Raw genomic sequence first — 22,103 nt, 5'->3', positions numbered from 1 at the left:
CGCTGCTGACACGGCACAGCTGCCCTCAGGGTCGCACCAGTGAGGACGGTGAGCCAGAGGACCCAAAAAGCACTTATGTCAGGGATAAATGTTGCCACTAAGCTATGAATGAGTCATCAATTTACCTCAGGCTCTCTCATTACGTGGACAGAAAGGTAATCAAATGTAAATGGTGCACGGAGATATTTACAGTATTACATGTCTTGTTTCCTCATATTTCCTGGAGTACTTTAGAGTTTAATCTAAACACTTCTATGGAATATTCTCTACTAAATATTCTGAAAACTTATGCTGAGGAAGCACTTCTTATGCTACACACAGGATCTGAAAAGTGTTTTTATTTTTTTATTTCACTACCTTGGTTCTCTTAGCAGGGAAAACAGATACAGTCTTAAATACGTAAAAAGCTGATGTGTACTTACCAAAAACACTTCGGTATCCTCCTTTCCAGTAATGTCATATTAAATGATAAATGATAAAAACAGTTCCATTTCATTTTTTCCAGTACTAATCCGAATATATTTCTCCCTGTCTTCACCCTACAAAAGAAAAAAAAACAAGATTACTGTCACTAACCTTATCGCCAAAGAGATAAACAAGAAACAATAAACAATGCTCTTGGTGGCCGCATGTGTGATCTCATTAGTGCTTACCTTCCCCTCAGCAGCTCAGCTCACCAAAATGAGGTGAACTTCTTCCCCAGAGCAGACACAGCTGTGAGAGATTGGAGTAATAAAGACAGAGAGATAGGGCAGAGAGAGGAAAACAGAGGAGAGATTAAACTGCTGTGGTGTTCTGATGTTCTCTTGGTCATCTGCCCAATGACTATCGACGGTATCCATGTAACAACCTCGCTCAGTGTAAATCATAATATTTAATACAAATGAGAACGTAATAAATTAAATAAGACGTTTCTATGAGAAAAAAAAACACATACCAACAATTCAACAAAAATCAGTGTGTACACAAGAATGCAAAAAAAAAACCTTAGCATAGTGTGATTCTAATGGGTTTGTTCTGAATATTACCATCTCCCAGTTTTCCCGCCTGCTCTGCTGCCCCTCCCTGCAGGATTTTGGTGAGAACGTTGTCCCCCTCCGCTGGGGGCTGTCCAGGTGCCGCACTCCCTATGCCCCCGGGCGCCGCACTCCCTATCCCCCCGGGCCTCGGTGCTGCTTTGGAGCCTGTGAGAATGAGAGCATAACACCTCTGAGATACACACAATATGCTGTTTCACTCACAGTGGCATCAGAAGGGGACCCAATCCTTAATCCTCGAATGTTTTCAATATTTAAATAAAAAAAAAGAAATATTAAATATTAAATAATACAATAACAATATTAAATATTAGAATTAAATAAATAAAAGGAATGACAACAGAGTAAATGGAGATAGATGGTCAAAAAGCATTGTAGCGTGCAAGGGCATTTTATTGCATATGGCGTATCTAACTATAGACCCTTTCAACAATAAAAACAAAAACAATGCTTGAACGTTCTATTTGGTTCCCAATCTACTTCCTCTGCATTAAGATAACATATGTAAGGGATAATGTATAGAACGCCGGTCATTATTGACCGGCGTTCCGCTGGCGCGTCGGGGTCTGGTTCGCCCTGTCGGGACTTATTTTCCCATAATGACCGGCGTTCTATACATTATCCCGCTTATTATAGGGCTTATTCGCAAACACCGCCGCGGCCATATTGTTGATATGACATTCCAGTTCTATAGGCTATATTCTATGTGACAATCGCCTGTAGCGCGTAGATTTGAGCTGAGCAGAGCACAGTAGCCTAACGGCTTCATCTCGTCAATATAAGTAAATAAACGTATGGACCCATATCTAATAGCATTAAGTAAAGATCCGTCATTATTGTCAACTGTAAATTACCCCGATATTTATTTTTAGCCTAACTGTCTTGTTCATACATCGGCACACGTCGCAGCTGAAGGGGACAAGCGTTCAAGTCGCCTGAGTCAAGGTCGGCGAACTTATATTTGTTCCACCAACGACATCGTCTAACATTGCCATGATCGCAGAGAATAAAGTTGCATCTCATTGGACTGCAATTGTATCTTGCGTTTGCCTGTTGCTCACAACCTGCAGCCAAGGACTTTGCTAAAGTAGTTTAAAGTGGGTTAGCCAGTGATCGTTTTTGTCTGATAACTTCTACAGGAGGATCTATGATGCAACTACATGTCTGGCAGAAAGGGCTAACATATTCTCTGTAACATTTCCAAAATCCAAGTGAACAAAACACTATACAAATCAGAAGTATCTACTGATATCTTTCTCCGCTGAGTTTGTTCCTACTATTTGCCACTTGCCGTGCCACTAAGACAAGCTGAAAAGGGCGCATCATGAATAAATATATTAGCCTTTAGGCTACTGTAAACGTTGGCTAACATTGCCTACCTAGCAATGCTATGCAAATGCAATTATGTCCAAAGGTAATCTATGGTAGGCGACTACATTAGTGATGGGACAACCGACTCTTATACGCAAGTCGGTTCAACCGGACGGTCGTTGGTTGGCCTACCGAGTTAATAGATTCGGTCACCGGGGTTATATCGCGCGTTACTTCCCCTGCCATATCGCTCCAAGACATGTAGCCTCAAGCTGCAAATGTCATGCTCTCCATGTCTCTGAAAGTAGCTGACATACACACTCATATTGACCTACACTAGACTCAAGCACTGCCCATGGTTAGCCTACATTCGGTCTTGTTCAGTAGTCAGCTGTGCGCGGTCTCCTCGTGAGCCTACCAATAGCCTATTCACTTCTAACATTTAACTTAACTACCAAGATAACATAGCCTATGTCATATAATATTTCCCCCCTTTGTAATTTAGGATATGAATTTCAATGAACAATTCCAAGATGCATGAAACATAAAGGCTTTTGGGATCAGTTGATAACTCAACTTACCAAGAACCTAGACACCCGTTTGATTACTCATGCATTATCACGGTTACGGTCTCTAACTTGTACAGTCCTCGTGACAGCCTACCTACCAACAAACATCTCATTTAACATAACTACCAAGATAACATGACGTGTATTTGTATTTTATATCCATCGGTAATGTAGCCTATGAACCTCTATGTAGGCTACACAATCACCTAAGATGCACGAGAAATAAATAGGTTTCTGCGATCGGTTGATAACTCAAACTTGCGATAACACCCGTTTGATTAGACTCATTACGGTCTCCTTCAGTAGCCTGGCGCGCGGTCACTTTGTGAACCTACTATGAAGCCAGCAACATTCACCTCTCTAACATTTAACTTTCTAACTACAAAGATAACATGACGTGTATTTGTAGGCTACAGTATGTGATGAACTTCCCCATCGATATATGAATGGCCATGAACACAAGCATCTACGATGCACTAAAAACAAGGCATGGTTAATAACTTGCCGCGAACCTATGGTCTCGTTTAGTAGGCTAAGTAGCCTGATGCGCGGTCTCTTCGTGACAAACGAAGCCAGCAACATTTAACTTTATAACTAGGCTACCCAGATAACGTGTAGCCTATTTGAAGCTTATGTGCTACTTCCCCATCAATAATGTGTAAATTGCCATGAACACAATTATCTACGATACTAGAATAAGGCTTGGTTAATAACTTGTCGAGAACCTAGACCGTTTGATAACATTAGACTCACCCTCGATTACGGTCTCGTTCAGCCTGGCACGGTCTTCGTGAGGCTACTATGAAGCCAGCAACATTCACTTCTAACATTTAACTTTATAACTTTAAGATAATATGACGTGTAGGCTAATATGAGATGTAGGCCTACTTCCCCATCGATAATGTGTGAATTGCCATGAATAAATAATCTAGGCTACGATGCACTAACAAGGCTGGTATGAATCAAACTTGCCGAGAACCAAGACAAGATAAAGGGTACAGCAGTTGTTGCACGGTTAGGCTACATTCAGTCTCATTCTGTCTCCTTGTGACAGCCTGCAGCCTACAGTCATTCACTTCTAAGCATTTATTTAACATGACTACTAAGATAACATTAGGCCTATGTGTATTTGTAGGTATGTGATATAATACTTTCCCATCGATAAAATTTCCATGAACATAAGCATCTAGTTTGCACTAGAAAGGCTTATGTGATCGGTTGATTACAACTTGCCGAGAACCTAGCGAACTGTTTGACTCGTGTGGCAGCCACGGTTACGAGGCCCGGAGAACCTAGCGAACTGTTTGACTCATTTGACAGCCACGGTTATAAGGCCCAGAGCCATACAGGCTCATCATAGTTTGACTGATTATTGTACGTACACACCGCCACCGACTTGAGCTTCCAAAAAAGCTCTGGTCGCTCTGTCAAGGACGCTTGTCAAAAAAGTCTAGGGAAGCTTTGGACGCTTTGGCCGCTCTGACGTGACAGCATTTTACGTTCCATCGTGTTCTATCTACTTCCGTCTATTCGATTGGTTGCTGGTCGTGACGCCGACGGATTTGACACTTCTGGCAGCTGAGAGAAGCTGGCTTCCATTGAAAATAAATGACTTCCTAACTCTTTGGAAGCTCAAGTCGGCGGCGGTGTGTACGTACAAATATACTACCACTCCAGTAGAGGCGCTAATACGCGATACGGTGAAAGAGTAGCGACGAGAACACTCGAGCGCAGCCAATCAAGCCAGTGTTGCTCTGTATGTGAAAATTAATGATCTTAGGAACACTGAGTCGGTTTTTCACGTTTGGCACTCGATTCTCCCGGCTCAGTGACACGAACCGGGTTATTTAACCGACACTTCGGTCAGTTCGTCAACACTAGACTACATCAGGCTACTGCTGATGTCTCCGCATTGCATAGGGGCAGCTGCTGCGCTGTCTAAAACGTATTTAACTTAAGCCCACAGAGGACAATATAATATAGTATTAATAATACAAATATAATAATGGCGATGTGAAGAGTTGGCTGTAAGTTTAGCCTAGGTTATTTATCATATGTAGCCACAAGTCTCTCCTGCGCTGACTACTTCTCAGTCTCATTTTCTTCTCGTTTTCTGACCATGTCAACATTGAGCAACGAAAATAAGGGAGATTTTCCGGGTTACTCACCCAAAATACAGGGGAATTTCAACATTCGTCTTTCTGTTGCTATCCCTCTGCTGAGAGCAAGAAGTCGTAGGACTACAAAACTGCTGCACTAATTAAACGAGGTGTGAAGCTAAGCTAGGTCTAATGAGATTGTCATCAAATCGTGCTCTCTCCCACACTGTTCTGATCACTCTCAAGCAAAACGATGCTTTAAAAACATATTTTCGCTGCAAGGGCAGGGGGTACAGGACAACAGTAAAGAGACGGCCAAGTCTGATGGGGCTAATGTTATGAAAGTAATAAAATATGGGATATTTTACGGGAAAATATTAAAAAAGGAAGACACCTGGAAAAAAGTTGACAGGTAGGCTATGTTTCTGACAGTGGGTGAATCTAGGGCTATTTGCTGTTAGAACGGCCTGTATTGCTGTTGTTAGAACGGCCTGCACTGTAGCCTAGGCCTATTGCACAACATAGGCCTACCATCACGTTAAATTTTGTACAAATAAATAAATAGCCTACAGCGATCATACCGGTGCTGTCGCGCTTGTCAATTGACAGCTGCATTAAATAGACCCACCTATGCATTTTCTATATCAACAAAATGGCCGCTGCGAACGTTATTACCTGATTATTACGTAGATCGAATAAGCCTAATACGGCTACTTGCCAAAACGAAAAAAATAACTCAACGATATGTCTCTTTACACTTATTTGTTACCGTTTCGTCGTGGCTTTTGCTGAGAAACAAATAGTTCGCAACACACGCTGAACTTGAATCAAACATTCTTTAGAACACAGCTGATCAACTGTCTGCTTTCACTTTTGAATGAAGTTCCAATGCAAGAAGTGACCGGAATACTTGCGGAGTGATATGATCAGCAGCACAAAACCCGTTGCCATTAACAGCGGTAATTATATGTTTGCAGCGGTAATTACATGAATTTATTTTACCGTAGAACGTTGGGAAATCCCATTCAAGTCAATGGAGCGTTCTACTAGCATTGTGAAGAGCCGTATAATAACAAAGAGTATAGAAGTTACTTCTATACTCTTTGATAATAAGATAACATATGGAATGTTAAAACGGAAGCCTTGTGGGGCCAACTATGATGCTGATAATGGAATAACTCTCTTGAAAGGGTCTATTTGAGTGAAAAGTCTGAGGAAGGTAAACGCAGTTCTCACCAATTCCAGTCGGAGGAATCTGAGGTGGTTTGGCAGCCTGGCCTGGGGCTGCTTTGGCCCCTATGGCTGTCGCAGGGGGAGGAGTAGCAGCGGCTGCTGGCTTCGCCTGTCTCCCAAAACACGAGAGAAATTATTTCATTAGATCTACTTGGTCTAGTATCTGACAGCATTGAACAAAAGTACACTCTCTTTGTTCTGAGGCATTTTTTTATAAACTGATGGAAGTACTGATGGAAATATGCCATTTCAGACCGAGTAACAGTAAATTATGCTTAGCTAACAGTGTCAGACTGGGTTGTTGCTCACACAGAGAACAAAAGGGTACAGTATGTATCCTCTTATCTAACTCTGGGGTAGATGGCAAATAAACAAATTGTCATGTTCCTTTAACACGTTTAATCCCTAATTTTCCAGACTTGAATATATCAAAATCATGTGTCTTGAGTAACCCTTTGAAGTAATCAATTACTATTTTTTCAAATTTTCCTGAAAAAGTGGGTGAAAAGGAGTCTTTTATGCTTGGTCACTATTGTGACCGTTGGGAAAAAACATAGTCCGATTTTAGGGATTTTTACACATTTCATTGTGCAATCATCTAATTTTCAATAAATTCCAGTCAGAGATGATAAGGGGACATTTTCCCAGGTCTGTTCTTTACTTTTAATTTTGTATCACAATACAATACTCAACATTGCCTCTGCAATTCTCTATTATATTATAAGTGTGCCGATTTTTACATAGGAAAGGCATTATATCACACTATTATGACAACACCACCCTACAATACAACTACAGCAACCACAAATGTTACAAAAAGTGATGTTAGTTGTCTGTTTGTTTGTTTGTTTATTATTGTATTATTTAATTTTATAATTCATTATTTAATTAATTAATTAATTAATTAATTAATTACACAACAGATTGTCCTGCAAGTCTACTGCCATACTTCCAATGCCATTAATTGCCTTTCCATTGGTCTCCTTTGGTCAGTGGTATTGTTAAGGTCACTAAATGAAGTGAACCTATGTTACCTGGTCCCTATGCTCCAAAGGCCTTTTATTCATAAGGCCCTATGTTCCCAGTGTCCTATGTATCCTGGAACCTATGCTCATTCGGGTACCTATTATGTGCTTTATAAAGCTGGAGGACCCTGGAAACATACAATGCTTGACCTGGGGAACACAGGACACCTGTCCATGATCCCATCACATATACACCTGAGGAGCATAGGAGCCTGCTCTGACCTCAGTTATTGGTCTAATCTAGTGTCAGAGGGGTGTGATGTCCACTATATTGCTAAATTTGATTAATTTTACCACTGGATTAAGTAAGGTTCTAAATGCATAATAGGAAACATTCTGTAATTTTGACATACAATAGTGTGAGAGCAGATTCTTGAGACACTTGATCTTTATTTTTGATCACATGAAGCTTTGCTTCTAGTTCGTCTGACTGGTCCCTGTGGCAGAGGCCCAACATAAGTGGAGGGGTATTGTTGGGAAAAGGGGTGGGGAATAATTTTTCTGGTAAGGTTGTTCATATCTACTGCAAGTCTCTGCATAAATTCAGCCAATATGCCTTCAACAGGCTGACTGGCAAGTTGATTATACCCCCCACCACCTTGTTTATATGTGACATTATGTAATACAATAGTCAATAATATGATGATTTACTGTTTTTGAGGTGTAAAATCTGGGCAGTCAGTTAGATCTGATACAGTATGTGCAGGAAGTGACTGAAAGTGAAATTAAAATAAAGAACAGCATAGAAAATCAGCTATTACAATAATTATGTATAATAGTGTGGTATAATGGATTTTCTATGTAAAAATTGGCACACTTAGAATATAACAGAGAATTTTAGAGGCCATGTTGAGAAATGCCATGTGATACAAATTTAAAAGTAAAAAACAGACCTGGGACAATGTCCCCATATCATCTTTGAATGGAATTTAGTGGAAATTAGATGACTGAACAATGAAATGTGCGAAAATCCCTAAAATCGGACTATGTTGTTTCCCAACGGTCACAATTGTGACAGTCATCATGTTCACTCATGCTATGAGAACGCTGAACAAAGTTCATATATTTCAATTGCATCCCTCCATACTAGACACCTTAAAGATGATGTGTACCAAAAATCTTTGTCCTATGTTTACATAAACATACTTTTCTAAGCTTTAGTTTGGGAGCTTTTGGGTGGACATTTTCTGGTCAGGGTGCAACCAAAACATAAGTAGCTCTGGCCATGTGAGAAATTACACTACACATTTGGCACTGCACATATTTAACTGAGACCCTTTCAGGTTTCTATTTTTGGGAGAAATGTATTGATAATTCATCCAGTAACAGTTTTAAAGGCACAAGAGCCAGATTTTTTTGTGCGGTCACTATTGTGACCGTTGGGATTAAACGGGTTAAGGGGATAAATAGTAGGGTAGACTGACCGCTGCTGGTGGCAGGCCTGCGGCTGGTCCTGCTGGCTGGGGGGGTCCTTGTGTTGGTCCAGTCGGGCCCGGTTTGGCTTGCTGCTGAGCAGCGGCGGGACCTGCAGTGGCCGCTGTGGTGGTTGGGGCATCCACTGTGGACATCGGTTGCTGCTGTTGTTGTTGATGTGGTTGTTGATGATGATGTGGTTGTTGTTGTTGTTGTTGCTGCTGCTGCTGACCGCGTGTCTGCTGGCTCGGTTGCTGCTGGCTCGGTTGCTGCTGGCCCGGGTGCTGCTGGCCTGGGTGTTGCTGGCCTGGGTGTTGCTGGCCCGGGTGCTGCTGGCCTGGGTGTTGCTGGCCCGGGTGTTGCTGGCCCGGGTGCTGCTGGCCTGGGTGTTGCTGGCCCGGGTGCTGCTGACTGGGCTCTGATGGCTGACTCCCTGGCTGTCGTCCTGTCTGCTGCTGTCCTGCGGTGGAGCGCTGCTGCTGCTGCTGCTGCTGCTGCTGCTGTCCTTGCTGCTGCGGCTGCTGTCCTTGCTGCTGCGGCTGCTGTCCCGCAGGACCCTGCTGCTGTGGCTGCTGCTGCTGCTGCTGCTGCTGCTGCCTGGAGTCTGGATCCCCTCTTCGGGATGAGCCGGGCGGTCGCTGCCCCCTCTGACCCCCGGAGCTGTGGTGGTGGCCCGGGTCTCTGGAGTGCTCGGAGTCTCGGTAGCCGCCCTGGGAAGATCGCGAGTCACCTCTCCTCTGGCCTCCAGATGTTCCACGGCCTTCTCCGGATCGAGCGGATGGATCCTTAGGGTGCGAGCGTGAGGAACGGGAGGAGCGGGGTTCCTCAGAGGAATGCCGGGATGAGTGCCTTCCGGAACTGCTGCTGCCGTGGTGACGGTGTTCCCGTGAGGACGTGGATGTAGGTTGCCGTGGCTGTCCGTACTCATCCACAGGCCACAGGTCCTCCTCAGGCGGCTCGTCGTAGTCATGATAGGTGTGCTTCACATTGCCCCTGCGGCTCGCAGAAGTGTGGCCTCCTCCTTCGTGATGACGAGAGCGGCTACTCCGAGCCTCTCGTGGCTTCTCAAACCAGTCTGTCTCTTCCTGACCCAAATGATAGGCTTTTTTTTTGGAAAATCAAAAAGAATGGTCAGTTTGTTATGTGAAACAGTGGCAATTGCCAACATCAGGACGGAGAAGCATGCAAACACAAGCCATGCGGATTCCACAGCAGATGGGCATGTCCAGAAATCAAAACATGCAGTCTTTCAACGCAAAAGAACACTCTTCAAATCATCAGTGGAACATAACACAGGGCAAAAAACACAAACAAAAATGAACAAAAAGTACAAAAATGCAAATGCATCATAGACATACCAAGCCACGAATGCAACATGCAAAAACAAATGTAGGCAAAAGTGGTGTAATTCACTGGGCATCAAATCCCCAGCAAACAATAATAAAAAAAAACATCTAGAGTCCCACTGTTTTTGAGACATGCACACGTGCACCTCTCGAGAGAAGAAAACGCATGCATACGACGAGGCAGCAGTGATTCAGCACCAGTTACCTTCACTGTCCGACACGGCACAGTGCATGTCATCTACAAGGTAAGGGTCATCTGGTTTGTAGACATGGCTCCTTGGTATATCCTTCATGTGGTGGTCCTGCACATCCGGTAAGGAGTGAGTGGAGCCATACTGGTTCCTTACATCGTGCGGATCAACCCCAACCGTGCCTCGCCCGATGCCCATTGGTTTTCCGACAGGGCTGAGTGGACTCTCCTCCTCAGAGTTTTGGGGGCGCATCGCGGTGCGCCCAGTGCGGCCAGCACCCCTCTGGCTGCGTTCCATCATGTCTCTCTCGTAGGACTTGCTCCTGTAGCCACTCGAGTCACGGGAGGAGATCTTGTCCATGCCGTAACCCGTAGACCTGGATCTCCCTGAGCCGTACATGCGCTCCTCCTCTTCCAGGGCCTCTCGGCTGGAGCCGTAATATTTCTGATCATCATACACACTCTTTTTGAAACCATAAGAGTCTTCCTGGATCTTTTTGGTTCTTCCAGTTCCAGTACCACCAGACGTGGTGGTCATGGGATAGGAGGCAAGATCAGACTCCACATCCCTTGCTTCTTCAATCGGTGAAAACTTGGACACTTTTTGTTCCATTCCTTGCTTCCTGTGTTTGCTGCGCTTGGAGGACACCACAGCAGGGCCCAAACTTTTGGTTGGGTGCCTCTGAGATCCCCCGCGACTTGAAGAGTGTTTGTTATAATCATCGTAGTAGTAGGAGGAACTTGAAGTGGTGCTCGGTCTGCCATGGCTGTCCACTGCACCTTGCTGATGGTATCCAGTGGTGCCCTTGGGCCTCCCATATTCATCATACTCCTCAACGTAACCACTTCCCCGTGCGGATGGGCCATTCTCACTGCCATAACGGCCAGTCGTAGGATGCCCAAGGCTGTCAACAGCGGGCCCCATATTCTCTGCTTTTGTCAGTTCACTGATATCATCGATCATGACATAGTTTCTGGGGATGTTCTGTTCCAGGTTAGTAGTGTAGAGACCGTCCGTTCCATATGCAGATGTAGGACTCGGGATGCGATCAGACAGGGTCTGCTCAGGGGTCCTATACTGCCCATAGGTGTTGGACATGGTTGTGGACACATAGGCTCCACTGAATCCAGTGTCCTGAACTGAGGAGGCCACAGAAACCGCAGGATTGCTAATGACCTCGTAGTTAGTGGGTAGCTTCTGTTCGAGGTCAGCCAGCGAGGTCTGCCGTGGCCTTTGGTGAACTGTCAGCATATCTCCAGTGGGTTGGAAAGACATGCTTTGGCTTGGGTAGGGCAGAGTCTGCGATGAACCTGGAGGTTGGAAACCTGTGTGGCTTGTCAGGTCCGGCTGATAGGTGGACTGACCATAGCTGTGGGAAGGGAAGGATCCTGGGGCCTGGTAGGTTGAGGGTTGTGGATGCGGCTGGAAGGTTCCTGGCTGAGGCTGTGAAGCGGCTGGGTACTGTGGGGGCTGGAAGCCAATCTGATGATATCCTCCAGAGGGTTGCTGCGAGGCTGTAGATTGGCTTTGTGAGTAAGGGAATGTTCCAAATGAGGAAGTTGGGGGATACTGAGAAGCTGCACTCAGGTCAGCGGTGTACTGGTTCATTGGTGCAGTGCTGGGCCGCGACAGGAGTCCGTTGCCTTCATAGGCTCCTGTCATAGCTGCGAGGTTACTCAGCTGCAGGCTGTTGAGCTCACTGTCAGACATGTAGTCTCGCAGATCTCCCATGGATCTTAAGTAGGCTTCTCTCCTCTCTCTCTCTTTGACCCGCGTCTCCTTGCGCTGGTTGATGCCTAGTTCCAGATACCTCAGCTTAGCGTCGATCTCCTTCTCCTCCTCCTCTAGTTCGGCCTGCTGCTTGCGGAGCTTGGAGGACTCCTGTTCCACAGCCTTCAGCTCGTGCAGAAGACCTGCCTTGGTGACGCCCTGGGCTGGCCTTGGCAGGACCCTCTGTGGCATACCTGGAGAGCTGTACATCTGGGACATGGCAGGGGTGACTATAGGGAGTGGAGACTCATCTGGGGGAGGGCTGGGAAGAGTTCTCTTCACCTTCCTCATCAGCGAATTCTGCTGCTGCTGCTGCAGGGTGGCCATCTGGAGAACAGAGATGTTAAGAGAGGGGGGACTATTAAATTAGCACACTAGCATGAACATCAAGCTCTATGAAAAATGGAAAGATAGTTTGATGATGTTAAACCATTTGATAAAGTTTAATAATTATCATTTGTGGTGTGGTGTGCTATACAAATGCTGTCTCTAGTGAGCTGAATTGATATCAACATATCCATTAAAACTGGTAAAGTAATCATAAAACTACAAAATATACACTGAATTACACAACTACTGCACAATGAACAACTGTGATACCTCAAAAGGTTATTGATCTGATCACTGGCAGTTACTTTTCCAATACTCCAATACTAATAATAATTTCCATTGAATTTAACAGTTACAAATTAGTAACAGGGATTGGTAGAATATAATTTGTTACAGTATGTATCCACACAACAGCATTGAGGCTTATCAGTTTAATGACAGACAAATGTCTGTCTATCTTACTTCATGATATGTACATGTAAATGCATCCCTTTCCTCTACATCAAACCATCAGAATTTAACATCAATCAAAGTCGACCTCACTTTGTTTGTCAAAATGTCCCCATTTCCAAATTATGTCTAAAATACGTACCAAGAATATAAAAAAGTAAACATGCATGGCATGACACAAATACATATAGAAATACACTGATGCTACTGTACTTACTAAACTCAAGGTACGCGTGGACCCATGGCAGAAAATATCCACAAAGGAATTTCAGTGACTGTCACTGATGACTAGTGAAAAATAGCTGTACAAAAATATAACCAATATGTCCTTCCTCTTTCTTCTTTTCACTTCCATTTCTAATGTAAATGAGGCTCTGTGTTTCCCATGCTCTGCTCTGACAGTATACTGAGTGCTGAAGACTGAGAATACACTCAGACCAGCTGCTGAACATGCCCAGAGACAGCAGGGCAGCACCAGGAAGCCCACACATTGTGTCTCCCTCTGGCCGTGTTGGAGGCTTTGCCAGAGAAGCACATGGTGTGTGTGTGTGTGTGTGTGTGTGTGTGTGTGTGTGTGTGTGTGTGTGTGTGTGTGCATGCGTGAGTGAGTGTCAGATAAAACAGAATGGGAATGTGAAGAAAAATGTTTTTTAAAAAAAATCCCATGAAAGTGTGATAAATGAATTGCTGAGAATTACACCACTTTAGAAGAAGTGGGAATATACTGGAGGGCAGAATAAATGTAACAGTAACTGAAACGCGGAGCAAAATAGCTGCCACCCCGTTTAAGATTGTATGTGGTGTATGCATGCTAAATTAGTTTTCCTTTCAAATACCATTTACTTAAGGGCCTCTGATTTGTTTTCATTTATGAAATATCTCTACCATAGTTTTTCACTTCTTATTTTTCTCAATGTGTTAAGGGTACACATACTAAGTAAATGCAATGATATTATGTAATGTTGAAAAGCTCATAGGTAAGATGGTTGATAATGCCCACTCACCTGATTGCTGGGGAGAGTTTGATTTGAGTACATGGAGAACCTGGTCTTGGAAGGGTCTTCTGAGGTGGGGCTGAGGGGCTTGGGGTCGGACATGGAGCGCTGCACGCTCTTTATGGGCCTTGGGAGAGACTGGTGCTTCTGAGGGGACTCAGCAGTGAAAGCTTTCTGCTGTGGCGTTACATGGGCCTTATTGAGTTTTTCACTGGAAGCAAAGGTGGTCTCCAGCATGCGATGTGGAGACAGCGGGGACACAGGAGAGTATAGTACCTGTGGGGACTTGGGAGGTTGGCGGGATGGGGACTCGTTCTGCTGCTGGGTTTGCTGCTGGTAGCCAATGTCCAGTGGATCTGGTTTCCTCCTTTCAAATTTGGATTGGGTGGAACCAACCATTTGCAGACTAGTAGTATATGGACTGACAGTAGTGGGAACACTTAGCTGTGGCGCTACCACACCCTGGGACTGGGCTTCAGGATCAGTTTGGCAGGCCAAGCTTTCTCCTTTCTGAGTCCTCTCTGGGGCAGAGATGTAGTGTAAAAGCTCTACCTTTGACGTCTCTGCCATGGTTATATGAATTGCAGGTGAGACTCTGCCCAGCTGGTCTGGTTCAGTCTGGCATGAGGAGTCATTGGTTGTTTGGATAGCAATGCTCGAGGTGACTCTAGATGTGGCATCGCCCTTGTTTTCAGTGCTTGAGTCAGAGTGCTTGGTAATCCGTGATCTCCTGCGTCGGACAGGTTGCTCCATCTCTCCCTGGTCCTCCTCATCTGTCTGGACACTACAGTCAACATTGCGCCTGGTTCTCCTACGTCTCGACATGTACCTGTCTTCACCATCCTCGTCATCTGTCTGAACACTACAGTCAGCGATTCTCCTAACAGGCTCCTCCTCCGAGCCATCTCTCAGTCGTGGCATTGAATTCTGCTTCCTCATTACCTTTCCATCCCCAACATCCTCACTGTTCTTAAGAGACATCTCAGAGGCAGAGCTTGGAATAGACCTTGAGGCAATCACAGCTTGCACTGACTGGCCATCCACGTAGGGCTGCCAAAACTGTCCACCAACCATAACGCCCTGTATGGCTCCTTGAGCAGTGGTGGCTGCAGCTGCAGCAGCAGCAGATGCTGCGGCGGCTTCGGCTGCTGCTGCAGCTGCGGCTGCCTCTACTGCTACAGTTTTCTGTCTTTTCTGTTCCTCCAGTTGCTGCTGTAGTTGCTGCTGCAGAGTCTGAATCTGGTCCAGCTGAAATCGCTGTTGGGCCAGTTGTTCCCTTTGCATGACCAGCTGAGTTTCCCTCTCCACTTGTTGCTGCTGTAGGACATGGTGCTTTAGGCTTTGCAGTTCCTGGATTTCCCGTTGCACAATCAGTTGCTCTTTCTCTCTGTGACGCTGAAGCTCAAGACGATCCCTTTCCAGCTCTTCATGCAACCGCAGCTGTCTAAGCTTCTCCAGCTCAATGCGCTCTCTCTCCAGATTCAACATTTGGTCTTGTTGCTGCTTCATACGGTCATCTTCCTTCTCTTTCTCACCATTATCGCTAGTTGTGATAGTTGTGTCTGACGCGGTGTCTGGCAATACTCGAGAGATAGTTTGTGGCTGAGTCTGCCCTAATGCCTGTGTTTGCTGAATCTGGGAGAGATCTTGACCTTGCATCTGAGTGACCATTTGAGATTGAACTTGTGATGGTATTTGCTGAGACCCTTGAGATTGAACTTGAGGTTGTGCTGGAGGAATCTCCTGGGGGAAGTGAGGTGGGGGAACCAATTGGTGAGCAGGTGGTACAACAGATTGAGCTGACATTCCACTGGTGTAGGTCAAATGTGTGACAGGTTGGGTAGCTGGACCTGTAGAGGGAGTGTTCACAGGGCCAGCCACTGAAGGCTTTCCAAGGTACATAGGTGCTTCTTGAGTGGGTGTACTTGGCCCTGGGATGCTTACAGGAGGAGGGATCGTTGTTGGGTAACGATTTGGAGTTGGAGTTGGAGTTGGATATCTATAAGGACCTTGTGAAGACATAGGCATCCTTGGAGTCACTTGAGGCAACCTGGTGAGGCTAGCCAAGGGTACAGCAGTCACATTGGTTGGAGGATATGGTCTGTACACTCCTTGTACCATAGGTCGTATAACAGAGGCAGGCTGGGTAGTGATTGGCAACGTGGAGGCTATGGGGGTATTGATAGTGGAATATGTCATGCCATCAGGTCCCCTCATGGCAGTTGGATATAGTGCCCTTAGGCTTGCTTGTCTGGCATTGATAAGGTTGGTAAGTGTTTGACCTTGGACAGTGGGCCTACCATCAAGACCATACAACAGATTGGCTCTGATAGATGCTAAACCTTGTTGAAGATTGAGTCTACCCATTGGGCCTCCTCCTGTTCTAGCAGCATACTGGAGAAGTTCAGGATTATTGGCATAACGGCCACCAAACTGATCCATGGAATTAAGAGCAGCGCACATCCTACCAATCTCCCTGGCGGTGGTAGCACTGTACTGTGCTAGATTTGATTCTTGAAAGCCTGCCATGTCACGAGAAGAGTAGCCACCATAGTCTGCATTGATATTGGACATGGAGCCATACCGTCTAAGGGGTAAGGGTGGGCCAGCAACATCTCCTTGGTGCCGCAGGTCTGTGTAGGACCCATACTGTGCTCCAATCCCCAGATATGCCTGTTCATATGCCTGCTTCATAGAGGACAAATCAACAGCAAGATCACCTGGATCAGCCCTTTGATAGTACTGAAGTCCTGCATCTGCCAAGTTAGTGTCTGACATTGATGGCTGAAGGCGTCCAGGAGCTGGCAAAGTATTGTATTGTTTCTGCTGTTCACTGGTTGGTCCATGCACAGCAGCTGGCTGAAAGGCTGCTTGTTGAGCATGCTGTCCAGAACCTGGGTGTTGAGAAGGAACAGGGTGGGGTGTTTGAGAGAGTTCACCTGTGGGATTCTGGTCTGTGGGTCCTACCTTGGGCCTCTGAACCAAAGACCCCGAGCAACCTCCAGCAAATGGCAGCTTATAGACAACATCACAACAAGCAATCTGGTTTTCCGATTTTATTTGTGATCCAGTGAGATCAAGAACTTCAGGTGCTGGTGGTGGTGGAGGAGGTTCTTCCTGTTTCACAAGTTGTGTCACTGTAGATCCTTGGGAAGCATTACTTTCATCAAGTTGCACCATCATAACATGGGGCTTACCTGTTGAGAGATTCACAACAGTTGGCTTGTTTTTCAGTTCCAATGCCACCCCTCCATATATATCATGTGGAAGTGTTGGAGAGGCAGACGCAGAACCAGAAGAACCAGGAGAAGGCTGTGGAGGAAGAGGAGACACTCTGGGGATGGCACTGACAGTAACCACATTTCCACTGGTAGTCTGGTTCACCATCAGGTCTTTCTTTAATAATATTGGCTGAACTTGGTTTGCCAAGTTATAACGAGCAAAAGATGTTGAATGCTGATGTTGCTGGAGCTGCTGTTCAAGGAGCTGCTGTTGCTGTAGTAGTTTTTGTTGCTGCCTTTGTAACTCTTGTTGCTGGATGCCTAGGTCTTCCAAACAGGCATCAATTTTTGGGATGGCCGGGTCAGGCATTTGTGGTTTGGTCTGAGTCAAACAAACAGGAGCTCCAACCCCTTGCCCAAAGTCCACACGATTCTGAAGGGGGTCTCCATATACCACAGGTTGCTTTGGCTGAGATATGAACATGGAAGCTGCTACTGTCACACTTACTGTTGTTGGGGTTGTTGCTGTTACATGAGTTTGCTCCTGTGAATTCAGATTCATTATTAAAGGCTGAACTGCAGTGAGGCGATTGGAGGTGTTCTCTGAGCCAAAGGAATATCTTCTTGTATCTGTTGCCAGGGATGTTAGATCCATGCCCTGATCTGTCATGATGATTGGAGTAGGCTTCATGGGAGCTCTTAGGTCGACCACATTACCACCTGATGACATTTGACTCTGTTCCACCACTCGTGATGTCCCTGGAACAGTTGAGATTCGACAAAGTGATATGCTTTCCGTAGGCATAGAGCCACGGCTATAAGAAGTTGTAGTGGTTACTGTGCTCATACCAACATTAACTCTTTCTGCAGTTTGGGCTCTTTGTAAACCAGATTGAGAGTGGTAAGTAGGGTGGGACTGTGGGGATGTTGGAGAACTTGATGCTGGAGTCTGTGATGGAACTGTCGGCAGCTGTCGCTTTGTTGGTGAGGACAGAGGAGAGGTAGAGGAGTTAACTGTCATTGGTCTCGCTGGGCTGGTGGTTTCAGGAGTCTTGACTGGTGAATCCTGCGAGGACTGTTGCCTTGAGAGGCGTGGAGTTGCAGTTCGTTGTGGTATGTGGGACCCCTGTGGTGGTGCTGTGGAGGCAGGACCACCATGTGGAGTGGGTGCAGGAGAACGAATGGGACTCTGTGCAGGTGAAGCAGAAGGGGAAGCTGTGGGACTGGGACCTTTAAAATACGAAAATACCTTTGATGACAAAGTTGATCCACCAGCATCAGGTGCTTGGCCTTGAGGTGTTCCCTGACTAGGAGTTCTGGGGTCTCTCTGACCACCATAGGCCTGTGACATCTCCGCTATTCTACCCGTCATACCAGCAACAACCCCTGGTTGTCGAACATTGCCCTGAGGGCCTGTTGCAGGGGCACCAGTTGTTGGTGCACCTCTGGACTGCTGGCCAGCATACTGCTGAGCTGCTTGAACTCCTGGGGCCCCTCGTCCAGCACCACTTGGGTCACGCAGTGACACGGGGGCTGAGATCTGGGTCGGACTTGAGCCTGGTGTCAAAACTGTTGTTTCAGTATCTAGATGTTGTTTGTCTCTGCCTACCTGAGGTGATCCTTGCTGCTGTCTCTGAACATTGCTAGGTGGCTGGCCTGCTGGTTGTTGACCTTGCCTTCCTGGCTGCATGTGTTGTTGTTTCTGCATCATTTCTGCCTTCCTCATCATTTCCTCATAAACCTCCTCAGCACTTTTCAGTGATTTATCTGCTGCAGATGGCGATGTTGCAGAGGGTGCTTCTGTGGGAGAGTAGAGAGACATAAATGTGGGCAAGTTGCCAGACTTGTAGATCTTTGTACCCCCAACTTCAAAACCCTCTGCCTCAGAATCCATTGAGGGTGAGTATTCGGAGCAGGATGACCTGTGAAGTTCCTCCATCTCAGCTGCTTGCCTCAACTCTTCTGTTGGGGAAGCATCCTCAATAGGAGACAGATTACTAGGGGGCGTCTTGGACCTCTCTCTCCGTCTCTGTGCTCTGAGCTCCTCTTTGTCGCGTTTGGTTTTCCTAGCAGTGCTGCGAATTCTCTGCTGCTCTAAGTCCCTCATTTTCTCTTGCTCTCTAAGGAGTTCTTCCTCTTCCCTCAATTCATCCTCCTCAGATGAGTCCTCAATGGTAGGTAAAAGGGGGCCATGGGAGCGATGCCGTGCTTTTCTCTGCTGTTTGGCCTCCTCTAACCTTTGCCTTCGGCTAGGACTGCTATCACTGTCATCCTCCATGGAAGATACAGATGTTGGAGATGTGCCTGAGGTGTAGCTGGGAGTCGTGGCCGGCAGAGTTGAGGAGTATTCTCCTCTTGACCGCTCCTCAGGTGACCCTGTCAGGCTTTCCATCTCAAGTTCTGGCTCCCTGAGGTCATGTTCTGTGTTAAGCTCAATGTCACGGTTGTAGCTATTGGTATTGTTCAGCTCGATGGTCTTGAAACGTCTTAGGCCCCCAGCCACAACACCATCTCCGCTTTCCCCATAGGCACCTTCACCACCTTTGGTGTCCTCTTCAAAACTGCTAGAGTGTTGAGTGAGTCGTCGCTTGTCTTTTGCCGTATCTCCACTTTGTTTCTGAGTCTTTTTCGTTTTCTGTTGACCATAGCCTTCGCCTTCCCCTGTCTCCTCCTCATCTGCACTCATTTCCATGATTTGCCTCCTCATGAACTCCTCATCAGTCATTTCTTTCTGTGATTTCTTCTGCCGGGCCGGCAGTGGCGAGAGTCCGCTTTCACTGCTGTCCTCTACGTAGTCGTGACGAAGTTTGCAGCTGAGTTCATCGGAAGATGCCTCACGAGCTTCGTCAGAGTCATAGCGCTGCTCCTTTGAAATGGTTAGGGAGCCAGGTCTCTGTTGTTCCCTGTCCAATGCTTCCTGTGCCTTGCTCTGCTCTGTGGTAGTTTTAGACTCTAACAGGGGCCTCATGGAACTCTCTAGCTTGGTGAGTTCCGAGGGGCTTGGGGGGCTTCTCTGATGGATGGGCTGCCCCCTCTCATTCAGTTTCACCCCTTCCTCTTGGATAAGTCCTGTGATCTCACTCTGGGAGCTAGAGATGCCATCTGATGAGTACCCTGTATCACTCAGGCTCTGTGTACTAGATTTGTTTGAGTCCTGTAAAGAGAGAGAAAAGAAAAGCCATCAGAGCTTTCTCAGCTATTTCATTGGCTAACATTCAAAACAGGGAAACCATTTTCATCAGAAACAGTAGAAACATTTATACAATGTATACAAGAGCATGCACAATATTTGATGGATATGTATGGGTGATATGATTCTGTAAGACTTACCAACCTTTACAGCAATGGTTTTAGGGGATGACTGATTCTAATATACAGTATGAAGGGATGAGACTTGAGATCACATTGATTCTAATATGTGAAGGGATGAGAGTTGATGGGAGTGCAATAGCCATGCTTAACAAGTAGGTTAGGCGGATGTACGTGACTGCATTTGGAATAGAATTGACATCAATAGACAGAATTGATGATCCTGAACTGAACTGATGATCCTGAAAAATGTTTATCATTTCACTTCTATTTATTAATCATGACAGCAACATGCTTTGCAGATGTATCCCACTAACACCGAAGATGACCATGCAGACCATGCAGTCAGGACACAAGAAGTCACTCACTTCATGGTGTTTAGACTTCTGCATGTCACTGGGTTTCTTTTGTTCTTTCACTATGCTGGTGACCTCTGCAGTTCCTTTCTTAGGAGAAGCTTTAACCCCTTCTTTCTCTACTTTCGGTTTTACACCAGGTTGTTGCTGCTTTCGGGTCTCAGGACCCTTTGGTGATGGGTGGCCAGGTGCAGCTTTGCTGGGTTGTTGCTGGGTCGGAGCCTTACTCTGAGGGGCCACCTGCTTTGCCGGTGGGTGAGATCCACTTACTTGGGCGCCAGGGGGTTTGTGCTGTTGTGGGCCTGTGGGCCTTATTCCTGCTTGTTGACCGGGGCCTCGTTGCTGCTGATTGGTTGGGCCTGGGGGCCCTGGGGATCCCATTGGCTGAGGGACAGGGGCTGGAGGTTCTCCCAAGGCTCCGGACATGGCTCTCTGAGTTTGACAGGTCAGACAGAGCCATTCTTTTTTCTAAAACAGAACAGAGAGATTTCACATCTTATTAGCCATGTTGAAACAACCCCCATATAATTGAAGCCATATAACCAGACATCATATTACAAACAAGCCCTGATGGACCTTCAGTGTCAGTTAAGTGCATCTCTACTCAGCTTTGAATGGAAATAGTGGGAAAACAGAATTTGATTGGGGTATATTTAATTTTGAAATCAGATGGAATAATGGCAGTGGTTCCATATTGTTTGGTATGTTTAATTTACTAGCAAGCTGTGTCGACTCCGGCCCTGACAATTAAAACATAACAAGCTCAGTTGTATCTCACACTGATGCAATCACTTTTGATATGATTCTCTAGGCCCATTCGTGACTTCTCAAACACAACAGATATTGAAGAAATTCACAGATTTTCGCTCAGGTGAATTTGTACAATAACATTGCCAAGTTTCTGCATTGCTTGCACTAGGAAAAAACACAACCCGAGAACATCAGTTATCACCTTTACACTCACACATTTCTTATTTGATCTCTGTGTTCTCTAACAGAATAGAGGTTTCAAAGGAATGAGCCGCAGTCAAAGGAAAGCAGCAGTCTTGGGAGTCGGCCAAGAATGAGGACTTATCATGCAGCCAGCCTGCTGACTCTGTGTAAAGGGGACTTGTTTGACACTGACCTTTATGCGAACAGTGATATGGATGAGCCAGTACTATCAGAAAGTGATCAGTTACAGACACAGACAGAATAGCTATCAGCCTGCCATCAGGGTGAAATACATTAAATGTATATTTGGCAATTTTACTGTGGTAATTTATCATTATTCCAATCACAGTATGCTGATGGAGTCATTGCTTCCAAAATATCAGCTGATGCTAGGACAGGTCAGGAAAAATTATGGTGCCCTTCCATTCCATTACAAGGTCATCTTTGAGGAGGGGACTTTTTCACTCCTGTGTAAGTTATAGTATGTAGTATAGTATAAGTTATAAGATGTAATG

At 45.8% G+C, this 22,103-nt stretch overlaps 1 protein-coding gene across 1 annotated transcript in view; it reads right to left on the bottom strand.

Moving 5' to 3' along the window:
* Positions 1-673: 673 nt before the first annotated feature.
* The window catches only part of bsnb (bassoon (presynaptic cytomatrix protein) b), a 106,127-nt gene continuing 84,697 nt past the window's right edge, over positions 674-22,103 (bottom strand). Inside the window, exons 6-14 of the mRNA XM_076269214.1 lie at positions 20,668-21,123; positions 17,807-20,144; positions 13,779-17,749; positions 10,239-12,321; positions 8,920-9,789; positions 8,699-8,799; positions 6,253-6,358; positions 1,029-1,184; positions 674-714 (exon numbers count right to left, since the gene is read on the bottom strand). Of these exons, the coding sequence (XP_076125329.1) occupies positions 674-714; positions 1,029-1,184; positions 6,253-6,358; positions 8,699-8,799; positions 8,920-9,789; positions 10,239-12,321; positions 13,779-17,749; positions 17,807-20,144; positions 20,668-21,123 (10,122 nt within the window). The remainder of the gene's footprint in view (positions 715-1,028; positions 1,185-6,252; positions 6,359-8,698; positions 8,800-8,919; positions 9,790-10,238; positions 12,322-13,778; positions 17,750-17,806; positions 20,145-20,667; positions 21,124-22,103) is intronic.

Source organism: Alosa pseudoharengus, unplaced genomic scaffold (assembly GCF_046254945.1).
Source record: "Alosa pseudoharengus isolate Yale_2024_CS ecotype anadromous, Long Island Sound unplaced genomic scaffold, YU_APseudo_1.1 YU_APseudo_1.1_scf_5, whole genome shotgun sequence".
NCBI lineage: Eukaryota > Metazoa > Chordata > Actinopteri > Clupeiformes > Clupeidae > Alosa > Alosa pseudoharengus.
Note: the sequence above shows the minus strand (reverse complement) of the source record. Positions and strands in the feature narration are given on the sequence as shown.